This window comes from Arthrobotrys flagrans, assembly GCF_004000055.1.
Source record: "Arthrobotrys flagrans strain CBS H-5679 chromosome Unknown unitig_15, whole genome shotgun sequence".
Lineage (NCBI taxonomy): Eukaryota > Fungi > Ascomycota > Orbiliomycetes > Orbiliales > Orbiliaceae > Arthrobotrys > Arthrobotrys flagrans.
The window spans coordinates 1260148-1276431 of NW_027137545.1; the positions used below are offsets into that span (position 1 = coordinate 1260148).

Here is a 16284-nt window from a genome sequence, read left to right on the forward strand (position 1 = left end):
GCGCAACATTTGAGCTTTATGGTTCTAAAAGAAGAGGACTGGGTAGTAAAAAAGGTTGTGTAGAACTTTATATATATACTTGTATACATCACTTTCGATTCTTGTCACCCATTTTGTAAAATATTTTATCGAACTTTATATAATAGCCTCTAGTAGCTGTAGCCAGCTGCGTTGAATATATATAAAAATATCAAGCTGGCCAAAACCGCGGTACCAAATAACACATCTGTACTGAACTACGTGAAATAGTCCCGATTAAGTAGTGCCAATAGTAAAGTCGGACTGAGTTTTTAGGAAAAGAACATTGAACGTACTATAATGTTTTGGTAATATCAGCGGCATATTGAGGTCTTGCATGTGCGGGCGGAGCACCTGTAGGCAATTTATCCAAACCAGAATCTTAAACAGGTTTCAATATTTAAAATATAAAATAAATCAATTTAATTATAAAATTGATTTATATAGTAAAACACATTGAGAAAAATATTCGATGCATCAAAATAATTTGGATTTGATTTTCGAAATCTATAAATCCACTCCATGTGATTTGGACTTGTTGTGGTCTTCGACCTCTCGCGCTCTAACTAAACGGATCCATTTTTAGCCTAGTGCGCATACTGATTTTTCAATCAAGAATAGAAACGTCAAACAGGATCACTTATTATTTCCCAAGCTTAGGGCGAGTCTTCGAAGCTTCCTGCCAACACTCTGACCCCAGATACCGGCCTGGGCGTGGGCTGTCGCAAATCCAGATCGGGACTGCGGCTGCGAAGTGGTTTCGCAAGGTCTAGTTTTTCTTTTCAAAGCTTTACGTACGAGCTGACAGCGGTAGACACCACCCGCATAACACCGTTCTTTCTCTTTTAAATCGCAAAACGTAAAAAATGCGGAACTCTCCTCTCTCTTTTTTCAGCTTGTAGTTCTAGAATTCGAACCTGAAAAAGGGCTGAGAAAAGTTGAAAAATCATGAGTAAATTTTTTCTGAACGAACCAATCGCCGGAAGATAACCGACCCCGCTGGCTTTTCCTACACTCCACACGCGGCTCCTAGTGTGCCTTGGCTTGCATGGACCGCTTGCATATGTTACCTGCAAGTGACGATGTTTTGCATACATCAATCGTTCTATCAAAAAAACCCAACACAAAAACGAACAGTCTATCAAGTCGTTTCCCTCGATTCGAAGCTAGTGAATCTGGGCAGACGGGCGCCCCATGCAAAATTTCCAACCAGTCCCAGGACGTATTCGCGTAGAAAGTACAAAGCTGCAGTGTACCATCCCGCCTGTGCAGTTCATCCGATATACCTATTGGATCGTCTACTCCTCGACTCCCATAGCCGGTCTCCACAGATGCTTTGGGTTATATCCCTGCTGCTCAGGTCATTCGGGCACACCCAGGATGCAGCTAGCGAGTGAACCCGTGGTGTCTGTGCTCTTGCTCTTAACTCCATGATTTTAGAGCATAACCTAGTACATTTAGAAGCTGTGGCTAGTGGAGAACTAGGACCTAGCTGTCAAGTACCGATACATCCTTCCGACTAGATCCCATTTTAATACTATGTTCTGACCCTTGGGTGATATGAAATTATGCTTTTTGATATTACATTTAAGACCATTGTTCCTAACTTCGTTATCCGTCATCTTCCGCACTAGCTAAAGTGGATTTTCTAGACTGTATTTCTCATGGAGTAAGCTCAAGACCAATTCCGGCCGAGGGCGCTGCTCATGGGAGACCTACAAATTCAGTGGACAAACATTATGAAAAGAAAAAAGAAAAAGAAAAAGAAAAAAAAAAGTGGAGGCCAGAGGATTAATTGCGCCTCCCTGCTCCAATATCGATAGCTAGCCGCCTCCCTGGTCTTTCTCACAAACTTACCACAAACGACAACACCTCCTCACAGGAAAACTTTCCGGAAAACTAATTGAACAGGAAAAAAAAAAATGAAATAATCTACCAGGGTGAAAAAGAACTGGAAAGTGAGTTATTGGTGGGTAAGACAAGGCGATTAAGTGCATGCGCCCGGTGTTACTCGATATCTCGAACCTTGTGTTCCATTTTTCAGATGCGACGGCAAGAAACGAGGCGTGGGCTATGTGGTTGCAGAGAAGACGTAAGCGACCTAGTTTCCTCCTAGCCTCGATTTCCCAGCTGCATGAAGGCCGTTGTGGACCTTTGCTTTTGCCATTCGGTGTCTAAAGTTTGAAGAGAAGAAGCTGGTGTGTTTTACTCGAGATAAGTTGCATGAGCACGACATGCATTAGATGGGAGAGAAGCTCGAGATAACGGCGCAATCGGAGGGAAGTAGTGCTTTAGTTTGCCTGTGGGGCGCATAAAATTTTGGCGTGCCTTGAGCTACATACAGCAGCAGGTTCTATAATTAATTATTCCATTTAGCATGGGAAACCATTCTGTTGGACTGAGCGATTCTGATGTCGATAGCCACTTTCACTTGGTACCTTACTAGTCTCTATCAAAAGGGTTCCCGTCATATCTCCGCGGTCTTTCATCATTAAACGAGGTCTACAGAAGTCTAACTTGCAAGTGGTCTGATTTTCGAGCCATCCCATACCATCTACATACGTTCTGGATCTAGCGACTGTCCATCCACTCTAGACAACCGGATTTCTAAAGACAGCCACCAACAGGACGCCTCCTAAACCCTAGAGCCAATTAGAAAATGTAAAAACCACCAGATATTCGTATCTCAGCCTAGGATTCACTCCCCCATTCGCTTCTATCGTTCTCAACCTTTTTTGACACATGCAACCACTTTTTTTTCTCCGCATTATAACTGCGACATGCTGTCGACATCTGAACCCCACCCGGCTACCCAACAAGCCCAAATAGCCCACCTCTCTCAAAAAATTATAAAACTCAATACATATCCAACCCCTTCAACCAATCGCAGCTCATATTCTCCTGTTCAGTATCGACTCGGCCTAGACAAATCCAGTAAAGACCTGTCGTGTCGCTGTTCCCGGGACCTCTCCTTTGGGCTGTACGTACAAAAAATCGGACCCCATGACCCTCATAGACCGGTTTTTCATTCGAGGCTTGACGTTTTTATCTGTCGGCTAGCTAGCTACTGCGACTGGCCTTGCTTTGCTTGGTATTGCTTCCTCTATAATTGCTTTTTTCTAACTATAGCTGGAACAAGATCTCGGCTTCATCGACCCAGTTCTAATTACCAACCCTCGATGGTTGACTCATAATTTAGTTCCTGTCGCCATTTCGTTTACTTCTCGTCCCTTGGTTCCAACGCCTTCGACTTTGACCTTTGGAACCAAAGACGCTCGGGCAAATACCGGGTCACGATCCCACTTTTTCGCGCGCAATAGCTCGAGTCCCCACTTGCGATGGACAATCCCGTCTTACGAAGGGGGTTTAAACCGTTGGAATGGTTACTGCGATAGACGATCTTTTATTGCGCCTAACGGCGTACGTATGTTTTGTCGCTATCCAGGTTTCTTTTTGAATATATTTAGATAATAGCGACTCGGTTATCCGCTGTATATACATAGATGTAAGATGATCATTATAACCTTATCATTCTCTATACTTCAAGATTCGTTGCTACATAAACGTGAACATCAAAATACAATTACCAGCTATAACCAAATCGGTTCTACTTTCCGACCACTGCGATACTAGCAATTCTGCCCCTTCTTTAAGAACTTCAAGAAGGTTAGATACCACATGGGGACTTCCTTGAAAATCGAAAGTTAACTGTCTCAGTTGTTTGTCGATATATATAAAGACAAACCAGGGATAGCACCCCGGGAGGTACTATAAGGTGTGTACTAGAGGTACTCGACTTACATCACCGGAAGTACCATCCTTCCCCGGTGAACTCGAGTATAGTTATATTCCCACGGGGCGCAAGTAAATTCCGATTATATCTTTATGATAGGGGGAAACCAAAAAAACCTGCTCTTGTCCCATATTCCCCATCCCCGCTCATAAATCTCACTCAATCAGTTGATCTTTAACGCGATACAGTTATACTCAAAGTATGTAAGCATCTATATCCTGACGCGTCGTTCGAATACATGCGTGCATGGGCTTGTGCTACAGATGACCTTCTTGCTTAATTCTCAAGCCGTCGAGAATCAATGTTTCGGAAACGAGGGGTAAATTAAGGGGCCTGTACTTTTCTCCTTCCATGAGATTTCAGGTTTCGAGATTAGAATTCGAATGAATTCCGGATTTTTACTAGTCTGAGGGGTTTGGAGTAGTACCTTGCTTTGAATGGACATGTGCTCTACGGTCGGAACGTTGGGGAAAGATGTCTGTATAGACTATTATTGATCTCCGTCGACGCGCATATGGATCCTTGCCTCAGGTCAGTTTCAAGAGATTCACAATCGGTGCGCCGGATATCGCCGGGAAACGCGTCTACCATATCTGTTAGGTAAAAAGACAGGTACGTCACCCATCAGAAATCCAAGACTACCACTAACCTTGAAATATAAGACACGGGAAACCGCATATTCTAGTTGCATTGGAAGCTGTCAGCGGAACACTTACATAGTTTGTTTCAGAATTCAAATCTAAAGGTTTACAAGGCTACAGTTGTGATGGGCTACGTCAATGTAGCTCTGCCTAATAGAGCGCTGGTGATTGCCTTACGACTTTAGTAAAATATTCGTAACTTTAGGAACATATTCTGAATTCCGTACCTCCCTCCGGTAACAGATGTAGAAAAATGAAACATATATGATCTCGCGATCCAACATCGCCAAAGTTGTAACTAACTAACCAGTCTATCCGGTGACCTCGGTCAAGCGTTGTCTCATATTTCCATTGTTGGAATTTTCAGGTCGGCGCGAGTTGAACCGAAATGTTGGAGTTAGACTAGCTTTCATGATTCGGATTTGCCTGAAAACGCGGGATCTAAAACGTAATTGATGTGACAAGAGCATAGGGGAAGCAGAGGCCGAGGGTTGGAGTTGATTTTTCTTTTCTTTCATCGTCATGAGCATATGAAAGTATCAAATGACCTTTATATCGACCGATTCAAGTCGCCAAGGATAAAACGCAGGCGAGGCGCAGCTGAAGCCTTTCTTTCTTTCTTGTTTTATCGGTAATACTACACGATGTGAGCGGTGCTATAACCGATCCATCGGGCCAGGTTTGACCGGTGTCTGGAATCGATTCTAGATCCATAGAGTACCCTTCCTTATCTATTGATTAAGCTATCTGCGATTGGATCTACGGAGGCTCGGGCTATCTAGAAGAGTCGAGATAAGATATGTATGCCATAATTAGATCGCGTGGCAGTTGCACGTTGTATTATGCTTAGGGCTCACTACCTTATACTTAGTATTGGTATAAATCTAGATCGAAAGATATTTTTGTAACATTATAATGGTTCTCTTACAATCTATTGATCTTCCTCTACCGGCGAATTCATATCTGTGCATTACATTGTATATTCCAATCATTGACATCCCATCGGACCCACAAGATGGCTCAAGTGATAAAATACTTGAGATTTGGCCGGTTGGAGCAACTCGGCAGCCCCGGTTTGGGATTAACAACCCCAGATCGTAAGATATCTCAAAACATCTTGCGGGTAATAGAGATGATCGATAGACGTGATGCTATTTTGAATGTGATAGATGGATGGTACTCCAACAGTTTTGAGCATAATCGAGACCGTCCCCATATAATTCTACGTAGACGCAATAGCAATCATAATACACCCTACCAACTACCAAAACAACATCGCAATGATTCTTGAAGACACCGTATTCGTTCAAACCGTCGAAGCCGGCTGGATTCCCGAACCACCTCCACCCGTCAACGCGCAAGCACCACCAAACAAAGAAATCCCCAATGAATCCCCAGAACCCGAAGAAAGAACAATAGAAGAATGGGCGGGGAGGTTCTTCTACAGGGTTAACAGAATAATCGGGTTAGAACATGACAAGAAGAAAACCGCATAACAACCCTATCCTATATCATCACCGCCTCGCTTCGTCCAAAATCTTCGTCTTCGAGTTTATAACACCAAAACTGCGTTGACCACACAAATATCCAACAATCCCTCTCTTCCAAAGTCAACCATGCTCCGCTCAACCACCACCACCACTACAATCTCACGGCACCTCCTCCATCACCATCCCCGCCCGCTCTCATCCCTCCTACGCTCCTCATCCTACATCGCCACCCCAACCCGCAATCGCAATGACGACCCCATCCCGCGCCGCTCCTTCACCACAATCCCAACCGTAGAACCCCTCCTCTCCACCACAACCTCCCTAATCCTCACCTTGCAATCCACCACCTCTCTCCCCTGGCTCCTCACAATCCCACTGGTAGCCCTGACAGTTCGAACCTGCATCACCCTCCCCTTCACACTCTACTCCCACAAGCGTACTATCAAACAACTCTCGCTCTCACCGATAATCCACGCGTGGTCGGGTATATACCGTCGGCAAGTTGCGAAGGAAGTCTTTCCGAATACTACCACAGCGCCAAAGGAATTGGTAGGGAAGAAAGTATACGATACGCCAGAGAAATGGACGAAAGAGGTGTTGAGGAGAACAAAAAATAAACGTGTGGAGCTGTATAAGAAGTTTGGATGTCAGTATTGGAAGGGGTTTGTGGGGTTGATCCAGATCCCCGTGTGGGTTTTGGCATCCATAAGCGTTAGAAGGGTTACAGGCGTCGGCGGCTGGGAAGCTCCGATTGATATTTCCAAACGCGCGAGGGAGATGAACTCCTTGCAATCGGATGCACCCGGCGTACCACCCACCACGGAGAATGGAATATCAGGAATTGACGAAATAACAGCAAAAGTAAGGGAGGAAATGCAAACCGGCGGGATAGATGGATGGTTCGTGGATTTGTTACAGCCGGATCCGTATATGATTCTTCCGATTATTTTCTCTTTGACGTTGTTTACGAATGTCATGGTGAGTTTACTATCAAACCGTATATATAATATATTTGCTGATTGAGATGTCAGTCGGCGACGGCAAGAGCTTCGAAGGAACCTACGGGGTGGAGGAAGGGTTTAAGAAATGCGCTGATGGGGATCAGTATCGCTGCATTCCCATTGACGATTGGGTCACCGGCTGTACTGTTGCTGTATTGGATTACTTCGGGTACATACTCGTTAATACAGAATGCGGTACTGCACACGGTGCTACCGCCGCCTAAGAGTGTGGCACCGGTCGGTGAGATGGTGCCCAGTTGGTTAAAGAAAGAGAAGGCAGAGGAATCCAAGTAATAGAGTATATATAGAGGGTGTAAATATGTAATATCAAATGTAAAGTGTATAGTATATAACTAGCATAGGGTGGAATATCCGGGTATCCAAAAAAAATCTTGAAAAATCAAAATGAAAAAAACACCAAGTCTAAAAGGCAGTTCGGATGATTACTTGCGCTTCTTGCCTTCGAGTAATCCCAAAAGAGTGTCCATGACACCGTTCCACCGTTCTTCAAAGATCTCCTCCGAGAACCTCAGTGACGACTCCCTCGCCCTCTCTCTCATAGCGACCGTATCCGCCTCACTTAACGACAGCGCCTCTTTAAACCCCTGCGCGAATTCTTCTGCAGTTGTGGCATGGTATCCTAAACATAATATCAGCACCTCGATTTTTATTCAACAGAATGGATAAATACTCACCGGTCCTCAACCCGTCGACATCAACCACAATATCCAACTTCGGTCCCCCGCTATCATGGACAACCCCAATCAACCCGGCAGCCTGATACTCAACAACACCGATTCCAAAATGCTCATTCCACATGGCATTAACACCAACGCTCGCCTTCCCAAGCCACTCTATAACATCCCCCCACGGCGCATTCGTCACGAACACCACATTCTTATCAATCTGTAACTCATGCGCCAGCAGTCTCAGTTCGTAAACCTTCTTCTCGTCCTGATCTTCCCGAACAGATCCTACCAGCACGAGTTTTGTGCGTTTTAATTCCGAAGGCGCGGTCTTTAGAAACTTCTCGAAGGCTTGGAGGACGAGGATGTGGTTCTTTTCAGGACGGAATTGTGCGATGTAGAGAATCGCATCGTCCCGTTTTTCCTTGATGGGAATCTTCTCTGCCAGTTTTTTAACCGCACAGGGCGGGAAAAGGACCTCGATGTCCCCTTTCTTCTGTCTTCCTGAGATCCACTTGATAGCTGTAGCCAATCCGCCATCAAACTTTGGCGCAGCGGCCGCAGCGGCAGCACCGCTAACTTCTGACCCTCCCCCCTGCCGTCCCCTCCACAAAGAATTCAAATGCCCCGCCGTCCAACTGCTATTCGCAACCACCACATCAATCCCCGACCCCGCATAGCTATACAACATCGCAAAAGCCTGCCAATACCGTTTCTTCGCACTCTTCTCCGGCGACAAAGCCCCCAACATATCAGTACTTATAGTCGGATAATGAACATACGCCCCCGTCGGTATTCCAAACAATTTTTTAGCAAGGAGGACAGTAAACGCGTATCCCATGCTATCGATATAGACGTCCGGCACTAACATTCCAAATGCTTCGAGAGCTAGGAATACGGATCCGAGGGATTGTCCGAGGAGGGTGAAGCGTGGCCACGAGGAGGATGAGACCAGATGACGTTTTTGGAGGTGGATGAATTGGATGAGGGAGGGGTTTAGGTGGATGTCGAAGCGGGTTTGAACGTTGGAGAGGATTGTGGATTTGGTGGCGTGGTCGCCGGTGTAGACGATGTTGAGGATGTGGGGGGAGCGTAGTTGGTTGGCGTGGATTGCAGCCCAGAGGACGCGTTCGCCGCCGCCGCCGGCGTTACTATCGTCGATACAGCCATTAGTTTATCATAACCTGTAGGATAGCTTGGTAGGCAGACAAGCTATAGACGAGCTTTTCCGTACCAGTAAGGATGAAAGAACCCAACGATCGTAGTCGGCTGTGGAACAGTCTCTGCCGCCTTGTTAGCCTTCACAGCTTCCTCCGACGACACTCTAAACAATAACTCCCTCTTATCGCCGTTCAGGCTCCGGATATAAAACCCAAGGAGTCGTAATAACGGTCCGTGTAGTAGCAATAGGAGCACCGGGAGGACAAGGGGAATAGCAACGATCGCATAAGGAGCCCAGGCGCAGTAAGTACACACCTCCCCATCACCAAGAAGAGGAGGAGGAGGAGGAGGCTGAGAGGCATCCATCGCGGGTGATTTGGCAATTATTGGCGATTGTTGGAAGTGGTGAAGCCGAGATGGAGCGGTGAATGGTGTCGGTTGCGAATGTTGTTTGTGGTTCTGCCGCATTTAAGCCGCATCTTTTGGCGGCTCGTCTCTCCAACATCCTCCTTCTCCCAAACCACATTGACATCGACATTTCCACGACATCTCCACCTACTTTTCAGCTTCATGGGTTAACACTCTAGCAGGTAAGTACCATATTCCCACCGATAGAGACAGCCAGCTAATAATAGTGTCTAGGACAGCATATACACCATGTCCACCCGCGCACTGAGAAAGGCCCAGCAGCGGGCGGAAGAGGAACGTCTGGCCGCCCTCGCCGCTTCCCCTCCCTCAAAAGACTCCCAAAACGACGATGAAGAAGAAGACGAAGAAGAGGAGGAAGAAACTCCCATCGTCTCAAAGAAGCCAAACCTATTTGCCATGTTAGAAGCCGAGCTCGAAGAAGCTGAGGTTGAAGACCAAGACGAGGAGAACGAAGACGACGTCCCGGAACCCCCTTCCACGACATCAACAGCCCCCTCAAAATCAAAGAAGAATAAGAAGAAAAAGAAGAAGAACAAGGGCAAATCCAAGGCCGTCTCGGAAGACAGAGAAGACGACGACAAAGCCTTCGACAGCGCACTCCAATCCCTAAAATCAACCACCCTCTTCCCCACCACCCCCACATCCTCCCCCTCGTCCCCCTCGTCCCTCCTAACCACCCTCCTCCACATCGACCCCCGCCACCTCGACCTCGAAAACGAAATGCGAAAACTCTTCGGGCGCTCCGCCACCACCCGCGAAAACCCGCCCCGTTCCCGCCTCCCGGGCGCCTCCACCCGCGCCCTCTCAACTCGCCGAAACCCCTTCGTCCAACCCTCCGAAAACTGGCCTCGCGACTCCTCAGGCGGTCTATCGATGGACCTCCTCTCCAAATCCCCCATCGATAACACAATCTCCTTCAAATACACCCATTCCCGCGCCTACCAAGAAACCCAACGTCAATTCCTCCTCTGCGTCCGCTCCATGGATCCGGACCGCATGATCTCCCACCTCTCCGCCCACCCCTACCACATCTCCACGCTCCTCCAAACAAGTCATATAGCGCTAACCCAATCCAACGATCACACGACCTCCCAAACCCTCCTCTCCCGCGCTCTCTTCTCATTGGGCCGAAGCAGTCACTCCGTCTTCCCCACATCCCTAACCTCGGGTCTCGCCCGCCTCTCCTTCTCCTACTTTGAAAACCGTGAACTCTACTTCTCGGCCTGGAAATACATCCTCTCCCTCTCCCGCCGCGGCCTCTGGCGCACAGGTCTAGAATTCATCAGACTCCTCCTCCAATTGGACCCCATAGACGACCCGCTCTGCCTCCTCCTGATAATCGACCAATACGCCCTAAAATCCCGATGCTTCGATATCCTCCTCTCTCTATCCTCAACTCCACTGTTGAAACCGACATGGTCGAATAGTCCGAACATAGCTTACTCCCTCTCCCTCGCCGAATTCATGGCTGGTAACTTGGATTCCGCAAAATCAAGACTAAGAGAGGCCATAACCACCTATCCCTGGTTGATAACGAAACTCCACGGCACATTATCAGCCGAAAATGCTACAAAACCTTTACCGGAGGAATTATGGGGTCTATTACCACCAACGGAAATAGACAGCCTGCTTGCAGAAATGTATACCCTGCGAATGGGAGATCTGTGGAACATTCCCGAACACGCACAATTCCTAATCTCGGTTCTTCACGACTCTAAAAAATTTAACAACATCGATAGAAGAAACCTAGGAACTATGAAATCGGTATATGTCGACGCTAAACTACGAGATCTAGCAAGACATATTTTCTTGATGGATCCAAGTGAGAGCAGAGGGTTGATCGGATTCCTACCGGCGAAGTTAAGAAACGACCAAGGTTACGCATGGGACATCTTACCGCCGGAAGGGAAAGAAAGCGAATACCAAAAGGAAATGGAAACAGGATCTACCGCAGCAGGTGTTCCGACAGAAACAGTCGGACCGCGTGGATTATTCGAAGCATTCTTTAGAAGTCTTTTACCGGACTTCCAACCGCCGGAGATGCCGCAACCGACGCCAACAGCTGCTGCCGCTGCAGTTAACCAGGAACAGCCGCGACAACAACAAGAACCGGGAACCTTTGAAGTCGGAGAAGACGATCTAAGAGCCACGCTTGTAACCATGGTCGAAGATGGAGTCGGCTTCCCCGCCGGAATGGGACTCTCGGACCGCGCGGAGTTGGCATTGAACGTAGGACTCGTACCCCGGGAATTGAGAGGATGGTTTGGAGAGAGGTTTGGAGTCGTAGTCGGAGCTGATGATAATGTACACGATGAAGTAGAAGAGGAAGCAGATGTGGTAGAAGAAGAGGGGGGGGAGGAGGAGGAAGTACAAGAGAGGGATAGTAGAGCTATCGATCGGTTGGTGCAGATATTGGGAACAGGAGATAGAGCGAGTTTGAGGATGAGGGTTGATAGGATGTTCGAAGGACAAGGTGCTGAGATGGCGGAGGTGAGGAGACGGGTCGAAGAGCGACTGGGACTAAGATAGATACTCAAGTGGTATATAATGAAGTGTATCAAATATCATCATAGGAGAACATGTATACGGTTTATATATACCCGCCTATACAAAGTACTAATACAATCAACCATAACGTACACCCCCCCTCTTCCCAAACCCATCCAAAAACTCCATACTCCCTTACCCCCAACCTTGAAATTTTAAACCTAACCCTGCACCCTCAACCCCTCAAACCTCCTCGCACCCTCCTCGATCATCTCCTCGATCTCCCTATCCACCTCCTCGACCCCCTCCCTCGCCCCCTCCAACACCTCCCACCCACCGTTTCCAAAACTCTCAGTCCCATCCAACCCATCCTTCCCCACAACCAACATGTTCAACCACCCCGCAAGCCTATACCCCGCCTGCGCGATACTCTTCTCGATAATCGGCACCGCACCCTCCGCGTATTCTCCCCCCAACTCCTTGCCCTCCAGATCCTCATCCTTAAGCACGTAGTCGCAAACCCACTTGTTCGCCCCGGAGGCCCAAACGAGCGCGCACTCCTCCGCCGCCGTGGTGTTCAGGCAACTCTTCCAGTTCTCTTTAGCTTCGGTCGCATATTCCCCGCCTTCGATACGGTCTTGTAGTTCGTTCGTCAGGTTTATGATACCGCGTTCGGTGGGTCTCCCGCGAACAGCCTCGATAATCTTAGAATCCCAGATGGAATGGAGATTCGCCTCGTGACCGTGAAAGAGGACTTTGATCCTATTCCCACCGAGGGATTTATGTTCCGTATGTAACGGCTGATGAATATCCCCCACGAAATGTAATATAAACCTCAACGCCTGCGCCCGTTGCGCCCACGGTAGCGATTCATCTTGGATCCTTGCCGTCTGGTTTCACAACCCCCCCATTAGCCTCACCCGATAATAACCATCATAAAAAAAAAATGGAAAGAAGCAAAGAAAAATACCATGTTAACCAAAGCGCTAATGATACACCCCCCACCGGCAACCGCACAATCGCGATCATAATTAACCTCGCAAACCCTCGGCGGATCATCTCGGGCGTCTATATAATGCCACGTCTTCGAGTACCGTCCCAGGGGTATATGGGCATATCGATCGGCCCAGACGGCGGCGTCCATGATGGATTGTCCGCGGTAGAGGTAGGTTTGGACGAATACTGAGGTTTCGGGGAGGAGGTAGCGGGATGCCAATAGAGCGACGGTTTTGTGGCCGTAGAAACCCCAGGCTTGGGTGCCCGGGAGGGAGGAGAGGAGGAGGGCGGGGAGGAGGGTTGTCAGTTGCATCTTGACGGTGGTTGGAGGGGAGCAGCTTTGGATGGATGGAGCACGGTATGCTGGATGGAAATAACGTATTTATATCAAAACGTTAAAATCCCCAACCACCCATATGACTATCTGACGCGGTGCAGCTTGCGGTTGATAAAACTCCATCACGAACCACCAGCGCACGAGAGGGTAATCAGCTGAGCTTGTGCCAAAGCTAATGCAACCTACCCCGGTCCACGTCCCGCCTATCAAACATCTGATTCGTTGCCGACCGCAGCTTTACAAAAAAACCACACCGTAGAAAATGATTCCCGCGACAGCATCTTCTTCGGCCGTGCGGGCGTTTAAGTTCAGCCGGAACCGTAGACGAAGGCGTTTTTTATGGCTTGCGGTTAAAGGAGCCCAATTCTCCTGTCAGTTGTCGCGCGGACACAAAATCCAGCTGCAGAGTGAACCCAATCTTCATCCCATCGCTCGAATGCGTACCGGTTTTCGTACCGGGCTGATACCTTTCAGCTCAAACCCATCGTAAGAAAAGATGCCTGAAGTTTTCGGCATAACCGATCATCCCTCATCACAGAAAGGCCATCTCTCACCGTCAATAAAAAAAGGTTTGTGGATCAAGCGAAAGTAAAGAAGAATCATCCCATTAAACTAGCTAATCCACCGGTCCCTTGACCCATCCATCCCTTCGATCAATCGAACATTAAATCAATCCCAAGTAAAAAAAAAAATCATTCCAGAGTAAAAAAGGCGCAAGTGAAAAGTCAAAAAAAAATGTAAGAGTGCGCATTGAATAAACCAGCACCTTGAGTATATATGAAGAAAAGAAAAAAGTCTGTACAATCGATAGCACCTCAGGTACCACATAATTCCATAGAACCTAGAGGGTAACCGGATGCGATGTTCATGAGTATAGAAAGGAAAACGCAAAGCGAGCATGATAAGTAGAAAGCAAAGGGGTATTAAACGTGCAAGTCCAAAAAGTGAAAGAAAAGAGAAAATAAAGACAAACAGAGACCATAACCGCGTGTCGAAAACAGAAGGAAACATTCTCTTAAAACTGTCATCGTCCGTGTACATGCATATCGATGGATCCCCCCCTACTAAGCAGCAAGCAGCGCTACTAAGCCTCGTGGGAGCGGAAATGTTTTCAATCCATCACTGCTGCTTCTCGTAAACGTACCACTTCGGCATCCTAACCCCTTCCTTTGCCGCCATGACTATCGCCGTATTAAGATGTCGGTCACAGCTAAGCAACAAAGGGTCCTTATGATGGAACCCGACAAGCTCATCCTTCGACGGATCGAACCCGATGTCCGCCTTCAACATCTGAACCACCAAGTCCCAGCTAAACCTCCCATTGGCTCCGTTATCCGGAGAACTCGACTTTCGCGATTCACCGTTCTTGTCCAGGGCATCGGCGTCCACCGCCGGCTTTTCTTCGGTCTCCTCCTTGCTCTCATCCTCCTTGATCTCGTCGATTTCCATCTTCTCGCCCTCTTCGCCTTCAAGGGACGGGGTTGCTGGTCTTCGCATGTCATCAGCAGTCATCATACAAATCTTATTTGTTTTGGTGCTTTCGACGGTGACGGAGACCGACGATACCTCGCAGGGTGGGTTGACACCGGCCGGATAACCAAAAAGCATCACGACCGGAGCAACCGTAGATTTGGAGTCAGTCGGTGGACGGATCGAACTCGGCGACTTGGCTTCCGTGGGGGGTTGAGCGGGTGCCGAAGCCGAGGTGGAAAGAGATTTCAGCGAAACCCGAGTCTTGCTGATCGCTGGCGACGATGGACTTGCCGGAGTGGTTACCATCTGCTTCCGTGTGGTGATCTTGAGCGGAACGGGTGCCGCCGGGGCAGCCTGAGGGGTCGGCGAATCTTTTTTTTCGACGGTCTTGGGAGTACTGAGCGCGCTGCGTGTGGTCCTCCCGGATCGGGTGGTAGTGACCTCCTGAACGACTTTCTCCGGTTCTGCAGCACGGCCTCGTGCGGGACGGGCGGCAGCTTTGGCAGGCGTGGCCTTGTTAGAAGCAGCTCGAGAAGATCGGTTAGAAGTTGGTGTTCTAGTCGTCTTTGATAGAGCCGCCCGTCGGGCCGAAGTTCGAGTCCCCGTCTCCTTCTTATCAGCGGCCTCTTCTTCTCCCGCAGCTTCTTCGGCAGCATCCCCAGCCTCCTCCTCCTCCTCTTGTTGTTCGGCGGCTTCTTCGATTTGCTCTTCCGTTAGTGCTGGTTCTCCAAGAGCGTCCTCCCCATCTTCTTTCGGCTCCCGGAACGCCTCTTCTTCTTCTTCCAAGACCTCCAGAGAATCTTCGTTTTCGGCCTCGTGAGAGGTAGCTCTGTTATCGACTTTGGCCTGTCGTTTCGCCTCTCGCGAGTCGTCTTCTTCTTCCATCGTGGCATCTAAAGCACCGAAAAAAAAGAGCAACACACACCATCGTTAGTAAAATATTCTTCCCTTCAGACAATCAAGGACTATCCCGTCGTACCCAGTCCGCTATTCGCTGCAACAGGTGCCTTCTTCTTCACCATCTTGACAGTCTTTCGCTTCGGTGTGGTGGTGGTAGCAGGAGCGATCCAGCTTTCCTTACCCTCGGCCCGTAATTGTTCCTCCTGTTCCCTCTTCTGCCTCTCGCGCTCCTCTTTCTCTCGTGCGCGCCGGCGTCTCATCCGTTCGCGTTCTTGGGTACGATACTCGTCAGTGTCGGTTCTCAGTCTCCGTCTGGCCATTTGTTCCTCCTTGGTCATCTTGGGACGCCGACCGTGGCCTCCGCCGCCCGAAGGATTGTTCGGAGTAGCTCTGAACTTGATCTGAGGGGGTTGTCCCAGAGGCTGATGCATATCGGGATGGTGCATGCCGTTTCCCAGGAAAGGATGCTGGGCTGGAGCGATGTAGGCAGCTCCATGACCGTCATCCATAACGACTTCACCACTATGCTGGCTCTGCATCTCCTTGGCGGTGGGAGGCCTGATGCGGCCGGGCGAGTATAGTTGATCGGGAGGTGGAGGAGGTAGACCCGCCTCGAATGGCGGAGGAGGGGCATACGAATGAGGAGATGTTTGGTGAAAGATGATGGGATGCTGGCCCTGGGGCGGCATCTCGTCGGAGAGAGCAGGATCGAGGATATGGTGAGCATTTTCGGCAGGCTGGATACCGTGAGATAACGAAGTTTGCTGGGGGTCGTGTATGGCGGATGGATCGGTCAGTTCGGGATCGAAAGCAGGGTCGGCGACAAACGGGGATGACCAGTAGGCCTGTGGAGGGGAACCCAGGAAGGCCAT

The 16284-nt window shown here is 48.7% G+C and overlaps 6 protein-coding genes across 7 annotated transcripts; 3 read left to right on the top strand and 3 right to left on the bottom strand.

Moving 5' to 3' along the window:
- Positions 1-5467: 5467 nt before the first annotated feature.
- On the top strand, positions 5468-5948 carry DFL_000315 (uncharacterized protein; the record flags this gene model as incomplete). Its single annotated transcript, XM_067632046.1, has 2 exons — positions 5468-5549; positions 5683-5948. 2 exons carry the CDS (start codon positions 5468-5470, stop codon positions 5946-5948), a joined length of 348 nt encoding a protein of 115 aa, XP_067494844.1.
- A 120-nt stretch (positions 5949-6068) lies between these two features.
- On the top strand, positions 6069-7237 carry DFL_000316 (uncharacterized protein; the record flags this gene model as incomplete). Its single annotated transcript, XM_067632057.1, has 2 exons — positions 6069-6920; positions 6974-7237. 2 exons carry the CDS (start codon positions 6069-6071, stop codon positions 7235-7237), a joined length of 1116 nt encoding a protein of 371 aa, XP_067494845.1.
- Positions 7238-7386: 149 nt separating this feature from the next.
- Positions 7387-9258, bottom strand: DFL_000317 (uncharacterized protein; the record flags this gene model as incomplete). The annotated part of the gene is made up of 3 exons (XM_067632068.1): positions 7387-7583; positions 7639-8780; positions 8864-9258. The coding sequence occupies 3 exons, from the start codon at positions 9256-9258 to the stop codon at positions 7387-7389; spliced, it is 1734 nt and encodes a 577-aa protein (XP_067494846.1).
- Positions 9259-9447: 189 nt separating this feature from the next.
- On the top strand, positions 9448-11748 carry DFL_000318 (uncharacterized protein; the record flags this gene model as incomplete). Its single annotated transcript, XM_067632080.1, has 1 exon — positions 9448-11748. One exon carries the CDS (start codon positions 9448-9450, stop codon positions 11746-11748), a length of 2301 nt encoding a protein of 766 aa, XP_067494847.1.
- A 179-nt stretch (positions 11749-11927) lies between these two features.
- On the bottom strand, positions 11928-13253 carry DFL_000319 (uncharacterized protein; the record flags this gene model as incomplete). Its single annotated transcript, XM_067632092.1, has 3 exons — positions 11928-12596; positions 12677-13065; positions 13226-13253. The coding sequence occupies 3 exons, from the start codon at positions 13251-13253 to the stop codon at positions 11928-11930; spliced, it is 1086 nt and encodes a 361-aa protein (XP_067494848.1).
- A 905-nt stretch (positions 13254-14158) lies between these two features.
- DFL_000320 (uncharacterized protein) lies at positions 14159-16284 on the bottom strand (the record flags this gene model as incomplete). 2 transcript variants are annotated; one of them, XM_067632105.1, is made up of 2 exons in its annotated part: positions 14159-15405; positions 15594-16284. In XM_067632105.1, the coding sequence occupies 2 exons, from the start codon at positions 16282-16284 to the stop codon at positions 14159-14161; spliced, it is 1938 nt and encodes a 645-aa protein (XP_067494849.1). The 2 variants fall into 2 exon arrangements, with proteins under 2 accessions (XP_067494849.1, XP_067494850.1); XM_067632106.1 differs by having other exon boundaries at positions 15492-16284.